The 21923-nt window shown below is 38.2% G+C and overlaps 1 protein-coding gene across 1 annotated transcript in view; it reads left to right on the top strand.

Moving 5' to 3' along the window:
- The window catches only part of SMS (spermine synthase), a 50535-nt gene extending 31409 nt beyond the window's left edge, over positions 1 to 19126 (top strand). Inside the window, exons 6-11 of the mRNA XM_082498499.1 lie at positions 1734 to 1890; positions 2579 to 2666; positions 3720 to 3834; positions 4376 to 4455; positions 15480 to 15595; positions 18716 to 19126. Coding sequence (XP_082354625.1) covers positions 1734 to 1890; positions 2579 to 2666; positions 3720 to 3834; positions 4376 to 4455; positions 15480 to 15595; positions 18716 to 18758 — 599 coding nt within the window. The 3' untranslated portion in view covers positions 18759 to 19126. The remainder of the gene's footprint in view (positions 1 to 1733; positions 1891 to 2578; positions 2667 to 3719; positions 3835 to 4375; positions 4456 to 15479; positions 15596 to 18715) is intronic.
- The last annotated feature ends 2797 nt before the right edge of the window (positions 19127 to 21923 follow it).

The following is a 21923-nucleotide window of genomic DNA, read 5'->3' as shown; positions in this document are numbered from 1 at the left end:
CTACATATATGCATGTACACATATATCTGTTTCTGTATATAAACTATTTTAATCAGAAAGTCTGGTCAGTGTAAAATCTAGAGTACAAAAAAAAAAGAAAAAGATTTCTTCTTTTCCCAAAGTTGTCGTCTTTGCTGTGGAAGGTGGCACAGGAGAATAGAAGTCAGTCTTCTCTAGCAGAGCTTATTCTACTCCTTTCTTTTGTATGAGCTTTTACCTGTTTGTTGCAAGTACAACCTCTTGAGGGCTTCTCTTTGACAGTAGAACACACTACTTTGTCGATCTTCAAAACACAGGGGAATTCTAAAGAAACAAGAAGTAGGAGCTGTTGTGTGTGTCAAGGGGGGATAATCCTGCTGCTCCCTTGATTCTCTAAGGGAATTACCTGCTTGGTGAGATACAGAACAGCTGTGTCTTAACCCATGTAGCTGCTTTGTTGGTGAACATCTTTTGACTCTGTCGTCATCAAAATGCTCGGTTGAACTCTTGAGTGACCCAACCTTTATGGGAGGGTCTTTATGTGTGGTACTTCGTGCCTGCTAATTTTTGGTTTTTTGAAAGTGAACTTGGGAGAAGATGGGATACTGTTCTTTTAAGCTGCATAAGAATGCTGTTTGATAGAAAATCTAGGCATCAAGGAGTATGCTTTGTAAAATCTCTCAGTACTTAATGTTGAAAAGTACTGACTGAGGTAAATGAGGGATGTTGCTCTCTAGGGATAGAATAGCTAATTTCATTCTAATGGCAAAGTAATTAAGAAATTTGACTATAGCTTTTTGAAATCACCAGAAATACCTCTAACTATTCAATTAGCTTTCTGCAACTGTCAGGGCGACTTTTGTGCAGATGGCAGCTGAAAAGTGTTATTGAATTCATTAGCAAGGTATTTTCTAATTCAGTTAGAATTGTATTTGAAATCACTAAATTAGGTATTCCATACCTCTAGCCAGAAATTTTCATCAGATGGAGTTTTGTTGAACGTTGTCACAATGTGCCTCATCAAAAGGGAAGTATGCCATTACTTTTTCACCTTCCATGGGATTTTAAAATACCTATTTGTGTCATTTTGTTATCGTGCACTTAAAAGTGAAGTGCTGATTGCCAGGCAGAATGATAGGATATGGCATGATGTGCTGCTGCACAAAGCTTTGTCCTCGTAGCTCAGATCTGTTATTAGAGCTTAGGAATGTTACTGCCTGCTTTGAAGCTGATGGTGAAGAAGTCAGCAGAAGGCGTGAATCAAGGCCCTTCAGCAGTTAGGTGTTAATGGTGATACTTGTGCTTCTGTGTAGGGATCCACTGGGGTGTATCTAGGTTGCTCTTTTTAGCTGGGGTCCAAAATATGCTTTCAAAAAACTCCTCGTTTGTCTCTTGCAGCACTAATCTGAGGTGAAAACCCACTCAAGTATCAAGTGTGGACATCAAGTCCTAAGTACTGACTGTTTTGCTTCACAACTTTGCTTCTCTTGGCATGCAGTACTTGCTAATGCTGAGGTAGCCATTGCTGTGTTTGCGTTGAGAACTAGAGAAATCCTGTGTGGGATTCTGAGGAATGGTAAAAGCTTTGGTCAATCACCAGCCTCCTGTTACCTGGACTGTGTCTGAGAGCTGGGTTGTTTCTGTAAATGCTCTTGCTTTGGTCTGTATTATATCATCTGTGTGTTAATACCAGTTAGTGAGAAAAATTAAAGATGTAATGCTTTTCCCCAACTCTTTCTCTTCCTTCCATTCAGATCTGGCAGAGAGTGACTTGGCATATACTCAAGCCATAATGGGCAGTGGAAAGGAAGACTACACTGGGAAAGAAGTGCTAATCCTAGGAGGTGGTGATGGAGGTATACTATATGAGATAGTCAAACTGAAGCCAAAGATGGTTACTATGGTAGAGATATCCTTTGACAAATGACTGATCATTCGTCTTAACATTTTTCAGCCTGCATTTTCTGCTGATGTCTTAGCATTAAGCACCATTAACTATCAGGTTCTGATTTGCATGAGGAGATAGGGTCTAAAATGAAATTTCTTTTTGTCAGTTTAGAGAGACCCAGTGACTACATATTTGTGCATAATTATGTAGCCCATGCTTTCAAATTCCCAATCTATATTATTACTCTTGAGTAGCCATTTACATAGAACTGGAAAGGAACACTTCTGTCATCAGACTGCTATCTTCTCTGATAACAGAAGATGGCTCTGAAAAGTCTACGGTTTGGGACGAATTCTGCCTTCTTGGGTTCTTCTGTTTTTCTAAAGAAAATAATCCCTAGAAGCAGAAAAGTTTAATCTGTCAGGACTTGGTGAATTGTGTTGGTGGTAGAATGACCAACTCTTGCCCTGTCTTAAAAATACTGATACAAATCAAGTTTTCAGCATTCTTTAGTTCAAATAGTTTGTATGTAAGCCACTGTTAGCCATATGAAATGTTGATCATCCTAGGATTTGGGATCCCCTTGCTAGAAACTAAAAATAAACTATTCCTTTGTGAATGTCACCTTATGGAGAATTTCTTTCTGAAGAAATAGAAACTGTTACCTGTACTATTTCTGGAATGTAGAATGCCTTAACCAGCTTCAAACATTGACCAAATGGTGATCGATGGGTGTAAAAAATACATGCGTAAAACATGTGGAGATGTCTTAGACAATCTGAAAGGAGAGTGCTATCAGGTAATTCTTTGTTTTTCTTTCATTAGAAGTAATATTTCAAATATAGTTATACCTAGCTTGGAAGACTGCGATGGCAATGTTTTGGGGAAAGGTCTTCTGATTTTTCTTAACTTTGGGAAGGATTTTTCCTTTTTTATGACACTTCGAATTTTTAATAGCTGGCAGTTGGATTTGTGTTGGAAGTATACATTAGTGTAAAAATATTTTAACTCTCCGTATTCATACTCTTTTAAAAGCAATTACATAGAGCTTTTAAGGAATGTGAAATAGGAGAATGTTTATTGTCATAGCTTACAAATAAAGAGAAAATAGCAGCAAGGATGCAATGTTAAACATAATTCCTTAAATTGATGAAAAGATAAAAGAAACATGTATTTAAGTTAGTTGTCCTGTATTGTTAAGAATATCTGAATTTGTAATACACATTTTATTTAAATTTTTTTTTTAATTTGCAGCCAAAATCTCTTACCATTACATAGCTACTATATTAAAAATAAAAATAAAAAAATAAAAAATAACCATGCATCCCTGCAGTTAAGGTCTTTATGTGCTGCATTTGACAGAGCTTACAAACTATCCTAGTTGTAATCTTACATCTTCACTGGAAGCTTTTCTTTTTCCACTACTCCTCCTTAAGGCTCTCAGATACTAGTTTACAGGTGTGAGCTAAAAAAAGCATGCAAAAAATTAACACATAAGTCACATGCTACTTTGCATGAGTCAGTGGCCCATCATACAAATATCTCATTTTACTTATATGTTGGGGGACTGGTAACTTGTTACCATTTGATCAGTAGAACAGTGGTCACCCAGCAATCAATGACAGAGCTAGGAAATTCAGTCCCGTGGTGCCTACATTGTCATTGTCATAATTCCTACAACTGTTTCTCCTTCTTATGTGATGTAAGAAGTTGAAAATGGAGCCTAAAATTAAACACAGATTTAATTTTGTACTTCCCCCTCCTCTGAATTCCTGTGAATTCGCATTTGTTCCTTTTACCTGGTCAGTTTTAGGGTATTTTGAGGACTAGCTACAGTATTTCATTCTTATAGGTCCTAATTGAAGACTGTATTCCCGTACTGAAGAGGTATGCCAAAGAAGGAAGGATGTTTGATTATGTAATTAATGATCTGACAGCTGTTCCAATCTCCACATCTCCAGAAGAAGGTTAATTTTCTAATTTATTTTCCTAAACTTGTGAGGATTTTCCACATTTCTGCCCTTCCGCTGCAAAATAATTGGCAGTTTACAACATAAATACGGTGATTCTTGCCTTTTTAATAGGAAATCTGAGAGGCAAATAATGATAGTAACACATCTGTTCTTCTTGATTGTTAGAAAAAATTAGCAAGTGCCTTTTGTGCTTTTATTCCAGAATAACATGAACTCATGTAATTCTTGAGAAAGTATTTGGGGAGTTCACACTCCAGGAAATTTTTCCTCACTCTATAATTTCTTGGAAACATCTGGAAAATTACTGTGAAGAAAAACAGAGATACTTCTGCCATCATTACCATTGTGTATGGGTTGTTTGGATTTCTTTACTGGTTTTATTTGTGGTGTTGTTGTTTTGTTGTTTGGTTTTTTTTTTTTTTTTAAAGGTATAGGATAGCTACTTTTTAAATAGTAGATATGTTTCAAGTCAATATGTAATAGTGAACAAGCCAGTAATGTGCTGTTGTGTTTTTAAATCATACTCTATATGTAGATTCCACATGGGAATTTCTGCGGTTGATTCTTGACCTCTCAATGAAAGTCCTGAAACACGACGGAAAATACTTCACACAGGTAGGATACCTGGATGTAAAAAAATATTGCTGTATATGTATTGCAATCTGCATTTTTCAGGTAAAAAAGAAAAGAAGGGGACAAAACCAAACCAACTAACTAAAAATCTACTAGAATCCTGGAATACCAGGTTGGAAGGCACCTCAAGGATCATCTGGGCCAACTTTTCTTGGCAAAAGCACAGTCTGGACAAGATGGCCCAGCACCCTGTCCAGCTGAATCTTAAAAGTGCCCAATGTTGGGGAATCTGTCACTTCCCTGGGGTGATTATTCCAATGGTCAGTTGTTCTCATTGTGAAAAATTTTCCTCCTGTGTTCATTCCGAGTCTCCCCAGGAGTAACTTGTACGCATTACCCCTCATATTTTCTATGTGACTTGTAAAAAGGGAGTCTCCATCTACTTTGTATCCACCTTTTAAATAGTGGAACGTGGTGATAAGGTCTCCCTAAGCCTTCTTTTCTCAAGGCTTACTAGTGAGCTGTTTTTCTCCTTTTAACAACTCCTTAGGGATTTTTGCTTGAAATTTGGACTTTGCTAACTGACTGACTTGTCTTTTTTCATTATTTCAGTTGAATTTGTAGTGCTTGTATCTTTGAATTTAAAAGCATAATTTCAAGAATCTGCTAGGCATACTACAGAATGTTTTAGCTGCAAGCAGTTCTTGGAAAAGCAAGTGTACTTTATGAACAGATACATGTTTTTTAAGCTAATGTCTCTAATTGTAGAGTATCAGACATGAACATTTGTCATCCATAAAGGTCTAAGAATTTGACATAGGTGCAGTAGGATGAGAAAAATACTCGTTTGGGAGTAAATACTCTCTTTTTGCTTGCTATCCACTCCTAATGCAAGTCACTGGTTTGGCTTCTGCAAAATGGGTTTTGAACATTTGAATATGTTTGTTACAACACTTGGCATTTTGTGAAGTATTTTATATAGTCATAAATAAGATTTTGTCCTTGTGTATGAAGTTTTTAATGCAACTGTATTTAAAAAGAAATAATTTAAGATGTTGTAGACTTGCTGCAGTATAGCTACCTCATGGATAATGTAATTGTGGTGTAGCTTTCATCTGAAGATACTTTCTGTATGTAATCTCGAATTCAGAATGCCACAAAGCTGCATGCAAATGTATAAAAATGTGACAAGACCCAGCAGATGGTTGAATGAAGTACAAGTCTCTGAAGTTGTATTTCTTTTGTCGTGCCCATACCTTAACTAGTCTTCTGATGTGTGGAGCATCTAAGTACAGCATTTTGAAATAATCTTGTTAAGATGTGAAATAATCTAGCTAAAATTATGCATTTGAACTCTGTTGCTGTCAGTTTCTGAGTTGTGCTGAGTTTCTGAGGTGTGTAAAGGAACTGGTTTACTGTAAAATTGGATAGGTTTATAAAGAAATGCAAAACTCAGAATGAGATTTTTAGCAACTTTTATGTGCTGCTTTATTTTAAAATGCTGTGGTTGTATGGCAAGATAAATTATCTTGTGGTTGAAATGTAAAATATGACTAATAGGGTTGTATCACACTAAACTTTAATGGCTTTTCTGTTCTGTTTAATAGTGGGAATATTTATGAAATTTTGAATTGAAAGAACACTACATCTTTTGGACAGAGCAAGCATTTGTGTTGCAGTTGTCATAGTTGTAACATACACAGTGAGACTGGCTGACTTCATTAGAATATGTGTAAATGTATGTGGACAGGTATCTGTCAGACTTTGCAGAAGGACTCTGGAAAGAAGGTTGTGCTGAAAGATGGAGCGAGGAATGGCTGCGCTGCAGCCAGGGTACAGGGGAGTTGTTTTGTGTCAGCTGAAAACCAGTAGAGGTTGAGACTAGTGCAGTCGTGCTGCCTGGTGGGAGGAGATAACTCAGCTCTCCAGCATCTCTGCTTGCGCAGGAAGAAAGGAGAGCAGTGCGGAACCAGCCCTGGTGGGTTTAAGCCATTGTGCAATATCAGTTTCACAGTCCCAAAGCAACAAGGTGGCACATGGCAGGATGGGAAAGAAACAATATTAAAATTGAAGTGGCTTGAGTTTGAACCTGTGGCTAACTGGTAGCCAGTGAAAGGGCTGGAACGGTGTACTCTGGCAACTTAGTATGCCTGAGGGCGTTAAAGGAAAATTAATATTGGGGTGAACAGTTATCAGAGCTTTTCATATATCTGCTGATATGCTACCCAGCCCATTTGATGGTCCTTGTAGCCTCTTCCCATTTAGGCCTGATTTAAAAACAAAACCAAACAGAAAATCCTCCAGAAAACTCAGTAATCTGATCATAGGAAAAACAGACTTTTAGGGGTGCTTTAAATAAAATCATCTGTCTATAACTTTTTTTAAATTAGGTTTTGAATTAAACTAATTGAAGCTGGATATCCAAAGGATTGGGTTAGACTATGGACAGAAGTTAAAACGTGACAACTACTGACTTTGGTAGCTGAACTTAGTCACACACTGGGGTCTCGTAAATGGTTTTGAATGCTCTGATCTGTTAGCTGTTAAATGCAATTTCTTTTTATCTCTGTGTATTAACGTTGGAAATTTAAGTTACTTCTGTTCCAACTGTCTACCTCAGGATGCTTATCTTAGGTAGCAGGCTATACTTTACTTGCTGAGGGAATCACTTGCCTTTTAAGGCAGCTGTGTTAAAATCCAGGATTCTGTGTGTCCCCCTTCCCTCCAGGCTTTCTTGAAGTGTGTTTTGGTTTTCTGAAACATAAAATACATTAAATATCAAGAAAAGCGACTGGGGGAATGTCCACCTATTTGTTAGAGCCTGACCTTTGCTATGATGAGGAAATCTCTCATAGGAAAGATGCTGCAAAGGAGTCATTGTCCTGTTGGCTACTGGCCAGTGGCTGTAGTTGCTTCTTCTGCCTTGGCATTATGTTCTACTAACATTCAAAACTTCTGTCCTCTGTAGTTTGTAGCCTGTCCTCTGATAGTTCTGCTTGCACAGGTTACCTTGTGGGTCTTGTTAAAATGTCATTTATTTCAATGCTGAAGACATGCTTTACCCAAAAGTGAAATTCTGTTCACAGAATGCCAGCTTTTCACATACTGTATTGCTGCCTGGTTCTCTAAACGTCACTGCTGGGAAAAGTAAATGGAAATGCTCATCACCTCTTCATTGAGCTCTGCACAAGTTTTGGAAAATGTTTTCTTCAGCTCATAAATTGATTTTGAGATGTTTTATAGTAGACAGCATACTGCACCTTTCTGTTATTACTAGGAGCAAACCGCTACAGGTATTGTTCAGGACTGCTGTCAGCAGGGCGGTCTAGAGCTGTCTAGCTGCAGCGCTCCGCAGTCTAGAAGCGTTGGCTGGAAAACAGTCTTTAAAATAGTTAGGAGTGTTCTGGAAATAAAAGTAATTGTTAGTAGGTTGATGACATGGAAGCAACAAAAATAATAATGGCAGGCCGTGCAGTGCTAAAAGAAAATAGTCATGCACCTTAGGCTGCAGCATAGCCTCTTCTGCTCCCAATCAGGATACTTTCCCGTAGAGTTCTGTTTACTGTTTGCAGCCTGATTGAGAATTAAGTGGGACTTTCACTGTGACACTCAGATATAGCTCTGAACTTTCATTGTTTTTTCCTATCTCTTAGTTGTTAATGTTTAATAATTTCATGTGCATTAACTAGGAAAAAAGCTCTTAATAGCCTACTGGTTACAAAATCGTATTTTTGATTAATTGACTTAAAATCTGAGTTCATCAAAGCTTCAGTGCACAGAAAGATTCTTTACATAATTGCATTGTGCAGATGGTGTGATGCCTTCTCTTTGTCATCTGCAGGAGATGACAAAATGGATGGTGCCATTGGCTGTGAGTCTTGTCTGGGGCTGCACAGTTGATGGGTTTCCTAAAGAATATTGGCAGGCCAATTTGATTTTGATTAGATCTTGCAGGCCTTAATGCAGATAGTGTACTTTTAGGTTGGTATGTGCATTACCAGCAAAAGAAAAATTCTGAGAAAATGCGCTGATGTATATAGCTTCCTTTGATTGATAGCCTTTATTTCAATGAAGACGAAATTGCATAAAGAATGGGGCATGCACCCGGACCCAAGAGCTGAGAAGTGCTCCTAGACCACCAATTTGCAGTTGCCTTTTCAGTGTTTGTACACGTTTCCTCAATTTTTTTCAAAACCAAAACTCTTCCTGGGAATGCTTAGTAAAAGCAACTAATCCTGATGTAGGCAGAAGTGCACTGATGTCAAGTGGAGAGCAAAAAGTTAAGTTTCACTGACTGAGCTGTTAACACATTATTATGCAGTCTCATTATCTTGTGGGGTGATTTCTGTTTGCAGCTTACCTCACGAACATAAATCAGACATGTTTTTGTACAGCTAAAATAGTATTTGTGTTTGTCAGTAGTCTTTTTCTCCCCCGACACTCATGCTTGTAGTACGTACTACAGCATTTACAGATCAGAAATTACTTTGAGTTCTGGTAATAATAATAATTCTTACTCAAGCGGGACACGCCATGCATGGCTTTCTTTCCTAGTCCTGTGTGCCTGACTTCACTTGAGATCTTGCCAGAAGCAGCCAAACAATGAGAAATTCTCATGCAAAGCCAGCTAAAAATCCTGAGGGCCATTCTGGTAATTTCAGGAGCGTGTCAGCTCTGAGCTCTGAAAGCAACAGTTATATAACATAACAAGAAGTTCTATGCTATGGAGAAGATTAAGAGGAGACTCAGATACTGTATATAGGAGAAGTAAGATTTAAAAATGGAGGCATGGGGGGTTTTGGCTAGATGTTTCTGAGCAAGCCATGATTAGTGTTTTCATAGGTTTGGTAACCAACTATAAAATACAAGAGTGTATTATGCACGCTGATAGAAATTAGATAAAAGCTACTTTTTTCTAGATAAGTATAATTTATCTAGGTAAGCTTATCATTTGAGGTTATCAAAAGAATTATTTTTTGGCATGCTACTAACACACCTGGTTGTTTTTTCAGGATGCCATGGTGATCCTCAAAGCAGTCTCCGAATACTAATGCAGAATATTCTTTCACCACTAGGTGGAGACTGATAACTAATATTGCCTAGCAGTTTATTAACATTTATAGAGAGATTCTGGCTGTGAAAGGCTTTTCAGACTATTTATTCATATTCCTAGGGGATGCAAGAACATATGTGGCCAATTTTAGGATGAGGGAGGGACTTTTTGCGTGTTTCAGCTCTGGAAAGATAGGAAGGGCGGTTTATGGAGCTCATTCTCTGTTGCTGTAAGTCTATGCTTAAGTATATTGGGTGGAAAAACATGTCCATACTTGCTCTACACATCCATAAATAGTAATCACAATGAGAACAAAAACTTTCTTGAACAAGTAGCAGCCTTGCTTTTCATGTCCTTACATTTTTAGCTGCATCATCCATATTGAGAGTCTTGCAGCCTATATAGGACGGGGACAAAGAGAGGTGAGCTTCAGGGCCTTCAGCCTGCAGAACTTGCAGCCCTGTCTGTATGGTTAAGACTTGAGGCGTGTTTGCGAAAACTTATTGTTGAAGATAATCCCACTACTCTGATGCTTAAGGGTCATATGGCTTGCTATATTTCTGTTCTTTCTCCTTCTGAAGCTGGAGCTTTGAAGTGTTTAGTGATGTAATATGGGTCCGGGTCTGTGAGGTGCTCAGTGTTGCATTCTCCAAGGGGAGCCAGTTACAGGTACAGGTTCCCAGCCATCACAGGGGGGAGAAGTGGGAGTCAGTGAGGATATAAAATTTGGCATATTCCAAGGTCCATTTTCATCTATAATGGACCTTCCCAGTGACTTGTTTCTGAACACATTGGGTGTTTTTATGCTATTGGACCTTCTAAAAGCCAGTATGATTTTTAGATTGCCCAAGTGATTTCTTTTCAACTTCAGTGGAGTATGTGTACTAGTGTGATATTTGTTGGTTTTTCTTTCTGAACCGTCACCATCCTGGGCATTCCATGTAGCACATGAGGATTGTCCCAACAGTTGTGAAACTACACTCTGCAAGATGCAGAGACTGATCGTAAGGTTGTCTCTGTGTGTCAGTGGATTATGTGTTGCTATGAAAATGCCTTTTTCTGTGCTAAGTTTTTTGCTCTGCTGATCTAATCCTTTGAGGTTGAGCAAGCTATCATTTTCAGCCTGTTTATGAAGTGGAACCTTTAAAAATACCTCTGAACAGGAATTTGCTCCTTCCTAGTCTGGGTCATCCAACCCAGGCGGGATTGAAACACACCACTCGGGGTTTGCGTTCCAGTAAACAGTGCTAACCACCGGCGCAGGGGATCAGACGTCTGCCACATGCACAGGCGGCCCCTTCACCAAGCTGTCACTTCCTGGCTGCTCTCTTAATGCAGCATGGCCCTGCCCTCTAAATGTCCGGACCACCATGATGTTGCTCCATAGTTACACTCCTTTTTTTGGCTGCTGTGTGGGTTTTCTAATTAGCGCTTCCAAAGAGGGAGCAGGTTTCTCCTTGACTGCAATGTGAAAGGAGGCTGGAAGAATGGGTGCGTGTCTCTGTGTGAGCCTGTGTGATTTCTTGGCAGTTTGGGAGTCTTTAAGGAACAGACTTTTCATTTCCTTGTGTTACTGAGAGTTCAGTTTTAAATCAATTGATCATTTAGCCAGTGGAGATACCTTCAGTCAGGTTTGCCTCCAGTATCTCATTAAAAGCTATCCCTGTCACCCAAAACTCAAACCTAGCTTTGATGCTAAGTCTTTCATGTATCTCCTTGCTTCTTCGTCACTCTGAAGTGAGGAAGGAAAAAAACCTTGGCTGAATTCAACTCCTGCACTTGCCATTACAAAATAAAAATTAAACTTCTGTAGCATACTGTCACAGACAAGGATGTCCTGTAGCAGTGACGTGGAGGGTAAGAGGTGCCAGAATGACATGTGTAAGAAATGGGCAAGTATGGAAGGAGACTTCCATCTGCTTTCAAGTCACTTGGTTACTTTCAAAGGTTGGAGAAGGCATAGGAGCCTAAATTCAGCCTGTAATCAGTTGATGGGTACATCCCCTTTATAGGTGGGTAAAGTTAACTGGATCTTACAGGGTTAATTTAAACATTCTTTTTTACTACTTATTTGAAGGAATGTTTTTTATTGTCTGCCCAAAACTGTATTCATTATTTAAATTGTTGAGCATTGTGCTGTAGAAAGCTGGAAATGAAACCCATGGTACTACAAGAATGTACGCCTTATGAAAGCTCAGAACTGGTGTTGGGAGACAGGCATGAGCCGTCAAAGTGTGTGCAAGCGCTGAGCAGACTCAAAATGCAAAGGCTGTGAAACAGTTCAGGGATCGTCAGTCTTAAACAAGCTCTTATACACACAGGTTGGTTAATCTCAAAGTTGAAAACTACCTCAGATACTTTCGTGTCAGAAAGATACTTGTTAAGGAGAAAAATTTTTTCATCATTCCCCCATTTCTTATCTGTCAAATTGTTTGTCGTCGAAAAAGATTAAGGGGGAGAGTGGGCAGAGGAGTTTGGTAGGTTTTTGTATATGTTGAAATTGAGTGAACGGTGTGGGAGAAAAAAGAAAGTCTGATTTTGCTGCTTTCCTTTTGAAAAAGTATAATTGGTGAGTCATCAGCTCTAAACCTTATTAAATACTGCTCAATATCAGTTATTATTTGAGTATATGGTGGCTGTCCAGAACAAAAAATGTATTGCTCTACATAACTATTTTCATTAGGCAGGCAAGTTAAAACGAACACAGGTTAGTAGACTGGGCTTGGTTCCCCATGTCATATTTTAGTGATATGAGAGAATCTAAATGTGATTGACATTGTTATTAACACTGTAGTCTTAAGATGGTCACTTCTTACAGAAAGGTGTTAATAATAGTGATTTTTCAATAACTTTTCTCTTTATTGAAATAAGTTCATCTAGGTTTTTTAGACTGGTTTGTTTTTGTTTTTTTTTTTTGTTTGTTTGTTTTTTTTTTCCAATGCTTAGCTTTTTGTTGAGTAAAGCCAAATAATTGCAGAAAAATTGTAACTGTCTAGAACTATAAAAACCTATGTTGTGTCTCCCGGGGAGGTTACTAGAACAGCCAGGTGGGATATCTGAACCTTTAGGTAAGATCTTGATTTGGTGACTCGGGAGCTGTGGGTTTGAAAAATTTGTTGCTTATTGGCATGTTTCATTGTTCCTGTAATTTGTTTTCCACACTGTCTGCAGTGATTCATCTGTTGTTGGAGAAGGAAGAAAGGATCAAATACTGAAGTGACAAGCTGGGAAACTGTAGATACTTTTATCTCATTGTATATCCTATTAAACTTCCTCCATAATAGTGGTATGCTCCATAAATTACCTAGCAGAGTTTTCTATTTATGACTCAAATTACACACACAGGTTGTTTTTTAGTTTTCTTTTGCGTTCAGTCTGATGTTGAAAAAAAAATTATATGTTTGGTAAAGGGCGGCTAAACCAAATAACTGCTACAGTTCCCTGGATAATAACAGGTTACTAAACAAGTACTACAGTAGTCAGTTGATTGCTGTGCTTTGTGCAGTTGTGCACAGTTAGTGTTCATCTCATACCTTTTAGCAAACCTCTTCTGTTCTCTGATACCCGAACCCAAGTATGATAGAGGACACCATCTTCCTTTACCAAATAACCATGTATGTGTTTTTTTGTGGAATGGGATCAAAATGATAATCAAACACATGTTTTATGCAAGTTCTTTTGGAAGAGTACTTTCAGGAATATGATTTTTTTAGAAGATGCTGTGTATAGGATTTTTTAAGTTGAGGTTTTCTTTTCCACTCGTGAAATCTTGAGCATGATGCAAAAATTTCAGAGGAGGGACAGTAGGATGAAGTCTCTTCACTTCCTCTGGAAATATAAATGTTTTAAATACATCATGAAAAAAATCCTACTGATAAGAAGTAGAAAAAATAGTTTAAATGCCAAAGTCAGAATATGCATTATACACTTTGTTTCTAGTTGTCCTCTGATGTTGTTACATGGAAAAAACAATGTAGACTGAGCTGTTTAGACATACTGATTTCAGATAAGATCTCTGATTGTTTCGGCCTCTGCCAGTTGTACATGTACATTGTTTTTAAGAACACAGGTAGTATTTGTTGGTCAAACTCACCTTAGCTCCTTGCTTTGTGAAAATCAACTTTCAGTTGCATCTGTGTGCATTTAAATATTTTAAGGCCACTTTTAAAAATCTGGGAGCACCAAGAAGTAGAAGTTAAACAGTAAAATGCAGCTTTCTTAAAGACCATGTGCTTGGAGTTAAAAGCTTCACAATGTGTTAGCAGAGCAGTGCACACGTGTGAAACAGGTAGTGCAGATATTTTGGAGGTGTTGAATAAGTCTTTTGTTCCTGGGGTCCTATAGAACTTGACCTCCGTTTCAAGTTAGAGGTCTTAAAATATTGAATAAGCTGTCACTGTAAGAGAGCTATAGTTTTTAATTAGGACTAGCTCTTTTTTCTTAGTTGAACCATCTGTATACTTTCAGTCAGATGAGAGTTACACATGTTATCTAAGGGCAGGAAGGCGCAAGCTACCTCATTCAGTAACTGAAAAAAAACCCCAAAATTATGTGTGTGTGTACAAGCACAAACATTTCCAGAAGTCATTCAGAGCAGAGGAAAGATACTGTCATTCCATAGGTGTAGTCTATTGCTTTAGGCTTTCTTGTTCACATCTTTCTTGCAAAGTTCAAGACTTTTGAAGATCAAAAGTGGTAGTCTGCTCAAAAGTGCTTACGCTGGAAGGCTTTTGGCCTGTCCAGTCATTAACAGGAGAGTCATCCAGAAACCAAGAAGCTGACTGTATTTAGTAAATGACTGTTTCTTCCCTTATTTTTTTTTGATTTAACGAGACCCTTTTCTGCCTAATGCATATCCTCGTATCATCTAGACTAATGTTCTTGTGATCTGAGGTAAATAGAAAACTTGTGCCTTGGGTCTCTTGCCATCATTTTGTGGGACTTTGGCTCATATGCTAGGTTACTAGGAACTGTGTATTCATTAATGTGAAAGTTCCCTTTTTTGTTGTCTTGTTTTGTCTTCTGTGGTAAACATTGTTTGTTGTTCCTCTACTAGAAGTGGTAAAATGTGTGGGAAAGCTGAGGATTTTTATGTTGAAAGTAACTCTGGAGAGATGCTAGTTAATGCTTCTGTTTCTACTGATTACAAATCAGAAAAAAAGTAGGCTTTGTGCTGGGCCAAGGTAAAATGCATTTATACTATAAGCTATTAAACCCAACCGTTAGGGAAGGATGGGGACGCACATCTGAAGAAGTCTCGTCCTGCCCCACATATGAACAGATGTGCGCATGCTGCGTGGCCAGGGTAGATTCATCGTCATCATTGTATAACTTGCTGTTCGTGTGTAGTGTCGCAGCATGTTTGGTCATCATATTTGGGACTTATAGGTTGAGCTGAAGGTTCCTCATGAGAGTGGTGGAGATAGAAGACCACAAAGCAATTCATCTGGCTGTCATGTCCCCCTCGACCAGAATCACAGAATGTCTTGTCTCTGTGCTGTGCCACAGCAACAGTGTATTTATATTTGGTGGGTCTGTATTTGGTGTGTTGTACCTGGGAAACAAAAGCTGAGTAATTTGTAAACAATGCATTTTTAACATTGTGAGACCTAGGCAATGTTATATAACGGAGAAAATCTGGATGTTGTAATACTGTTTACTAATATATTTAAGCAATCATAAGGAACATGGTTGTTGAGTAGACGTTACAGGTAAACAACACATGGTGGTCCCATTTTAACCAGAAGCCCTAATGTAATGGTTGTTTCTGCTAATGAGAAGATAGATAATCCCCCATACTTACCCTTTCTTGAAAAGATACAAATTGGTGTTTGCTGTAGGCAGAATGAAGACAAGCTGTTCAGTGTTTGCCCTGTAAATATTAAATATTTAGAACAGCATGTATCTGGTTCTGAAGTATGTGGGCGCCTTGCATTAATGTCAAAATGTATATATTCATCTGCAATTTTGCTTATTTTCTTGATTGTAACTGGGACTTCTCTCTTTTTTTCAGGGAAACTGTATCAATCTTACCGATGCCTTGACTCTGTATGAAGAACAGCTTAGCAGGCTTTATTGTCCTGTGGAGTTTTCAAAAGAAACTGTGTGTGTTCCCTCCTACATGGAATTGTATCCTTAAAGACTGAAAAAGAGTGGAGAGTGTGTATTAATAAATCAAGCAGGCCTAGATGGCTTGGAGGTAATGAACTCAAGTGCAAGAAGGCAGTTCTAATTTAAACGCTATTAATGTTTTTTCATAGTAAATGAACCACTGCAGTTTTATTTTGAGGATAATTGCAGGAATTATTTTTCAAAGGTGCCATAAATTTGCAGTTGGTGAAATGATCAGCACCTTTCAAGATCAAGCTATGTTTTTGTTAATGTTTTTGAGAGTTTCCAAGTGTATTGTTTATGGGGTGTAGGATAAACTATGAGGGTAATGCTGCCTGGGAGTCCTGGCAAGGCTGTATTTTCTTTTTTTTTTTTTTTTTTTTCTTTCACAATAAAACCCAAACTAACTTCCTACAGATTAGCATGATGCAGATCTTTAAATATTCTCTGGTAGATTTATTCTTGAACATACAGCTCAAACTGGATTTTTAATGGGGGAAAAAAATGGCAATCCTTACTAGTTAATGTTCCTGGAAAAAATATTCCAAGTGGAGCAGTATACACATTTCTCAGCAACATCCCATTCCTAAAATAATCCTTCAGAATTTCTTCATTTTTTGGGTGGCGGGCAAGTTATACAAGGAGCTAGAAGTTTTGGCTTCAAGCCGTTAGCTCTAGAGGGGCATTCTGATCTGCTATACGGTGGTTCTGCTGGCTGCATTTGCCTTGAGTGATTACCACTTTTGTGTGATCTCCCAGAAAAAGTTTCTGCAGGGTAATGCCTGCTGTGGCTCTCCCTCTCTTGACAGGAGAGATCTTTCATAACACGTTAAGCATGTGGAACTCTGCTACCATCTTTCTCTTCAGTGTGTTCCTTTTGCCTCCCTTCTGTCTCTGGTCTTGATACTGTTTAATGCTGCAGCCTGCTGTGCTGGACTCCATACTGACTGTAACGAGCTCCTCCTGTTTTTCATTATTGTCAGCTCTCCAGTGAAACTCAGATTCAATCTTAACATTTTCAAGACAAAAAAGAGTGAAAGAGGATATGGAGATATTTGCCCTTGTAGCTTACCATTTCAGAGAAACTGGTTAAGTTATTTTTGCCTTTACAACTACCGGGCCTTCGTGCAACATGTATGTGATTTGAAGTATGCATCCTCAGAAAGTCTTCTGAATACTTATTGCATTGTTTATTTGGAAGTGTGCAAAATGTTTCTAAAACAATTGAGTAGGAAATGCTACTTAATTCCTTTAAAAAATGCATTTAAATATTTTTAGTAAGCTAGCAGATACGAAATATTTTATTGATAAATGTATTAAAACTGGTCATTAAATAGATATAACAACACTTGAAAATGAACAGTTCTTAGAGAAACTGGGCAGGCTTTATTAGTTTGCTTTTTCTGAATAGATTAACCATGATATAATGGTATAGGTACAGGAATCTTAAAGGAGAAGTCATCTAGATGATTCCAGATTAGCCCAAAGTAAGTAATTTGGCCTTGGACTTCTGATAGCCCTTTACCTGCATTTCAGGTACAGGTTATCACCTGTCTTGAAACTTGAAGATTTCCAAGTAGGAGTATGTATCTGAATGGGAGGTTACACCTAAATGCTGTTTCACAGATGACTGAGAGATTTGATAGTTTACAATAGAATTGTGACAAGTAATCAAAAAATTAGGGTTTTATGTCTTTCTGAAGAATGTGATGCATTTGTGACATTCATTTAAGTGCGTGAAATCTCTTGAGCCATTGAACAAATCTTTTTACTTAGGCAAATGTTCGTTTTCATAATCTGACCATGCACGTACCTGCGTGGGTACCTGAATGCGGCCAAAGCACTGAGCTGGCTTATCACTTTTTGTAGTTACTTGTTTTGCCTACTTCAGGAATTGTTATCGTATGTAATTGTTACCTGAAACTCTGGTGTTTAGCAGTGTTGCTGTGGGGGTCATCTGAAATTCAAGTAGCTGTTGACCTAAAAGCCAACTCTCTATTGTAAGGAAAGCATATGTGTCACTGAGGTCTCCACCAGGACCTTATGGTGAACATGGAGGCTCCCATCTGGAGCATGTGTGACCTTGCTGTGTAATCAGAAGACCACATGTCTTTATGTGGTTTTACCAAGTTATAAATCCCAGAAATCTATGCCTTACTCTGCAGCTGTTGCTGTAGCTCTAAAAAAGGTGATGTTCATGTCTCATGACTCCTAATGTTCCTGTCTCCAGAAGCAGGTGAAATTACATAGCTCTGACCTCCCTCATGTGCCCAGCATGGCAAGAAAGCTCTTGAGAATCAGCTGTTTGTCCTGCCAGGAGTAGCCCAGAGGACTGGGGTTTAAGCATAACTTCTGGGTGACTGTGCTGAAGCTGGATCCATCTCCCCTCAGAGGAGCAGCACAAAGAGCACTGGTACAGCTGCCAGTTGCTTTGTATTTGCTTCTAGCTCAGTCTGGGCAACATAAAGGTCTGCTCTCTGAAAAATGATTGGGTACCTAAGGCAAACACCGCAGAAGCTTTTTACGGAAAAGCCTAGGCAAAATTTAGATGCATCTGTTAAGTGAGCGTTCAACAGAACCCCTGATGAGGCATTTAAGAGGCAGTAGACATTTAAATCTTTGCCCAGTAAGATACCTGGACACCTAGTGTTCAGCTGCTGAACATCTCAGTATTAATTTTGTGTCTGACTGTGTCTGCATTAAGGATTCACAAATTAGGTAGCTGGATGTTTCTTTTCTAGTGAAGCTTGCTACCTTACAGTTGAGAAGATGAGCAAGAGGGATCCCAACTTGGTGAACTCCTGATCGAAGTTTTGATCACTGTTCCCAAAGTACTTCTCTAGTTTGTTCAGGGGTTGCAATGCAAAAAAACGCACCGCCTGAAAATCTGCAGCAGGAGTTAAAAAACGTGGAGTTGCAAAGGGTTTCAGTTTCAGTGGAAATGGGATGCTGTTTTGAACTGCTGAGCCAAAAAGAGGATTTGGGGAGATTCCACTGTGGAGATTTTTACCTACCCCATCTTTGAGTTACCAGAAGTTTTCAGAACTGAAATATAAGTGTAAAGAACTACTTCCATTTTACCTGTGTACTGCAAACTTTGCATTTTTTTTTTTTCCCTTAACTGCTTATTTTCTCCAGATGGGTATTCTACACTATTTGGAAGAAACAAACTGACATCTGAACATCAAGATTATTTGAGATTATCCTAAATGTACATGCTGCATGGAGCATATAGGCCTGCTACGTGCTGCATATTGGCATCTTGAACCTTTAAATTATATGCTGTAGATGATCCTGAAACTTAGTCATGCTATTGATTGTGAATTCTTTAAATGTTTTTATTATTATTTTAATTTAAAAGCAAATGGAAAATGTATATTTTGATGAGCTAGGGTGTTATTTTTGAAAGTCAACTTAAAGATGAATTAGCAGCAAAACTATATAGCTGCTGAATGCACTGAACCTTTAGAATGTGATCCTTTTTATTTTTTTGTAGAACTTCACAAGCTGATTGATTAAAAAAGACATCTTTAGCATTTCATCCCTGAAGGGTTGTCCATGGAGTTTGTTTTGGGTTTGGTTTTGGGTTTGGTTTTTTTTTGGTTTTCCACCAGATTTTTTAATCTATGGTGCTTTTTAAGGATGGAGGGATTTTTGTTTGATTTTTTTAAATGAACACCACAGTGCTTCCATATAGAGAAGGGCATAACTAAGAGAAAAAAAAAAAAGGAAAGAAATCTTCTAAAAGGATACTCCAAATCCTTCATTGCAAAGGGAAGAAAGCGAGTCTTAAGTTTTGATTATTTACTCTAGTTTCATTCATCATTGCTGTAATCTCTTCTGCAGTAGAAGAATCTTTGACCTTTCACCTCATGGAATTCTTTAGCTGCTGCCGCATTGATCATTTGGATTTTGCTATGGATTTAACAGTAGGTTGTAGAGGTACTTTGAACTCTATCAGCATGAAAATTAAAGCTGGTTTTCCATCCCACTGCAGTGCAAAAAATTGAGTGTAACGAGGTTCTTGTGGGCATACAGTCCTCAACCTTACGGGAAGCACTAGGTTCTTGAAGAAGGAAAGGTCGCTTTACAGGGCAAAGAAATGTTGAGTGTGGTCTAGATTCATGTGCATCAGTATTGAATGCTTTGAGCAAGTATGTATACTTCAGTAGGGTAAGTCCTGGTCGTATTACCCTAGATTGACCTTGTTGTGTGGGGCTCTTGCTGAATTAGATCCACTTGCAGTGTAAAAGTCAGTGGAACCTAGGTTGCATTGAAGTTCTGTTCTGAAAGATAAAGCATTTTTCTCTTAACTGTTTCTCATGTTGCCTGAAAAGTTATATTTTTGTATTAACATGCTATGTACTGACTAAAACTTTGCTTTCAGTGTTTAAAAGATCCCACTGCTTGAAAAAGAGGTAGGAAGGCTATAACCATTCTGTGCATTTATGTACATTTCCAAGATAGAATAAAAAGTGCACTATTTCCCTAAACAGTCAAATCCTGAACCATAATGATGTTTTTTTTCTTCAACACCTAGTATCAACATTTTCTTAGTTTCATTGGAAGGAGATGATTCCCCCCTCCCACCAAGATGCTGTCAATGAAAACAAAATGAACAAACAAAAAAAGCACTCCTGAGATCTGTATCCTTAAATTGGACATAAAAAAGAATTTTACTGCATCCCACACATATAAACCGCTCATGAAATCTGAGCGGCCTATGTAGAACTCCAGAGTGATACTGGAAAACTTGCAAAAATTTGCTCTTCGTTTGATGTATAATTGTTTTTGTATTGTACAGTTGTGCTTTAAAAATGCTTTCAGTTTGGATAGCCAATAGAAGTATTCTTCAGTCATTGTTTTAAATTATTGCAGTTGATGTTAATTCTTTAATATATGTAGCACACGGTTCTTCCACGGCCTTACAGCTTCTGCATCCCTAAATACTCTCAAAGAGCAGAGCCTCCCTCTAAACAGGAGAGAAGAGAGTGTTGCATTTCCCTGAGTATTTTAGCTTTGTTATATACATCCCAGAAAATACCTTGATATTATTGCCTATGACCTCGTAGTGACCCTTCATTTATGATACAGGACTGCAATCAGTATATTGTGTAGGTGCAAGTGAAGGCAGATGTCCTATAAACATTTACATGTATCTTTAACTTTGCAAGCATGACCATTCCCTTGATTCCTAGCGTGATTACTCATGTAGGTGAAATTAAGCACTCAGGCATTCACTGGGATGGGGCGTACAGCACATGTGTTCCCGAGTGAGACTGATAGATGTGGAAATCGGTCACAACAGGTGGGGGTGGTTGTTTTTTAGCGAAGAAACTTGTGAACTGGAAGGTGGGGTAATATGCTTGCTGGCTTGCTGTACCAAGGCTAGCACTTTTCTTTAGCATCGCTGCACAAGGCTGCCTGGGCACAGAGATGTTTGGGTGTGCAGAGATGGTCTGTAATCGGTTCCTGGAATGACCAGGGGCCTCAATTAAATATTGATGGGTGAGAGGCAGCAGTGCTTGCAAGTCTTTCCTTTTCAACTGATACAGTACAAGGAGAGTTGGAGGAATTTTTTTTTCTTTAAACTTTTTTAATGTAGTTTTTTTTTTGTGATAGAGGCAGTATAAAGCAATTCAGCAAACACTGAATGTTATCTTTTTATTTTTTTAAGTTGCTGAATTGATTCTGAGCAAATATATACACAGTCTGTCTATTTATTTGTTGCCGTAGTGTAGATTTTTTAAAAGGAAAGCAAGTCTGTGTTAGAATTTTCAAATGCAAACTGCTATAGATGATCAATTTTCAATGTTTAAGGCCAGTTGGGAAATCGCTGATTGCTGCACTATATATGCAGACAGTTCCCAAGATACGGTTAACATTAGGGTTTTCTTAATTATTCTTTGCACTAAATGCTGCGTCAACCTAGAAATGTGGTTTAAGTATTTAAAAACTTGATTGATAGTAATTTGTGCAAAGAGAAAACTGCTGGCGTTGTATCTACTGCATCGGTGCAGTGCACGTGTGAAAATAAAGGTACACAATTATTACTTGTGTGTTTGAATTGTTAAATACATTGTGCATTCAGTGTTAAAATGACAGAATTGATGGGTATGATGCTTACCATTGTACCTCTTTTTTCTTTTCCTTGTCACCTAACAAACATAAAGGTACTTAATGGTCCTTTTATTGAGTATCTTTTCCATCTCTCTCAGATTAATACATTCAATTATTTTCCATATAATATATATTCAGATAAGATACTTGGTAGTATGGAACAGCACACTGATGTTTGCAATGGGGAGGATTACTTGAGGCTTCAGTGATCTTTGCCTAGAAAGAG

This window comes from Vanellus vanellus, assembly GCF_965231255.1.
Source record: "Vanellus vanellus genome assembly, chromosome: 1".
NCBI lineage: Eukaryota > Metazoa > Chordata > Aves > Charadriiformes > Charadriidae > Vanellus > Vanellus vanellus.
Note: the sequence above shows the minus strand (reverse complement) of the source record. Positions and strands in the feature narration are given on the sequence as shown.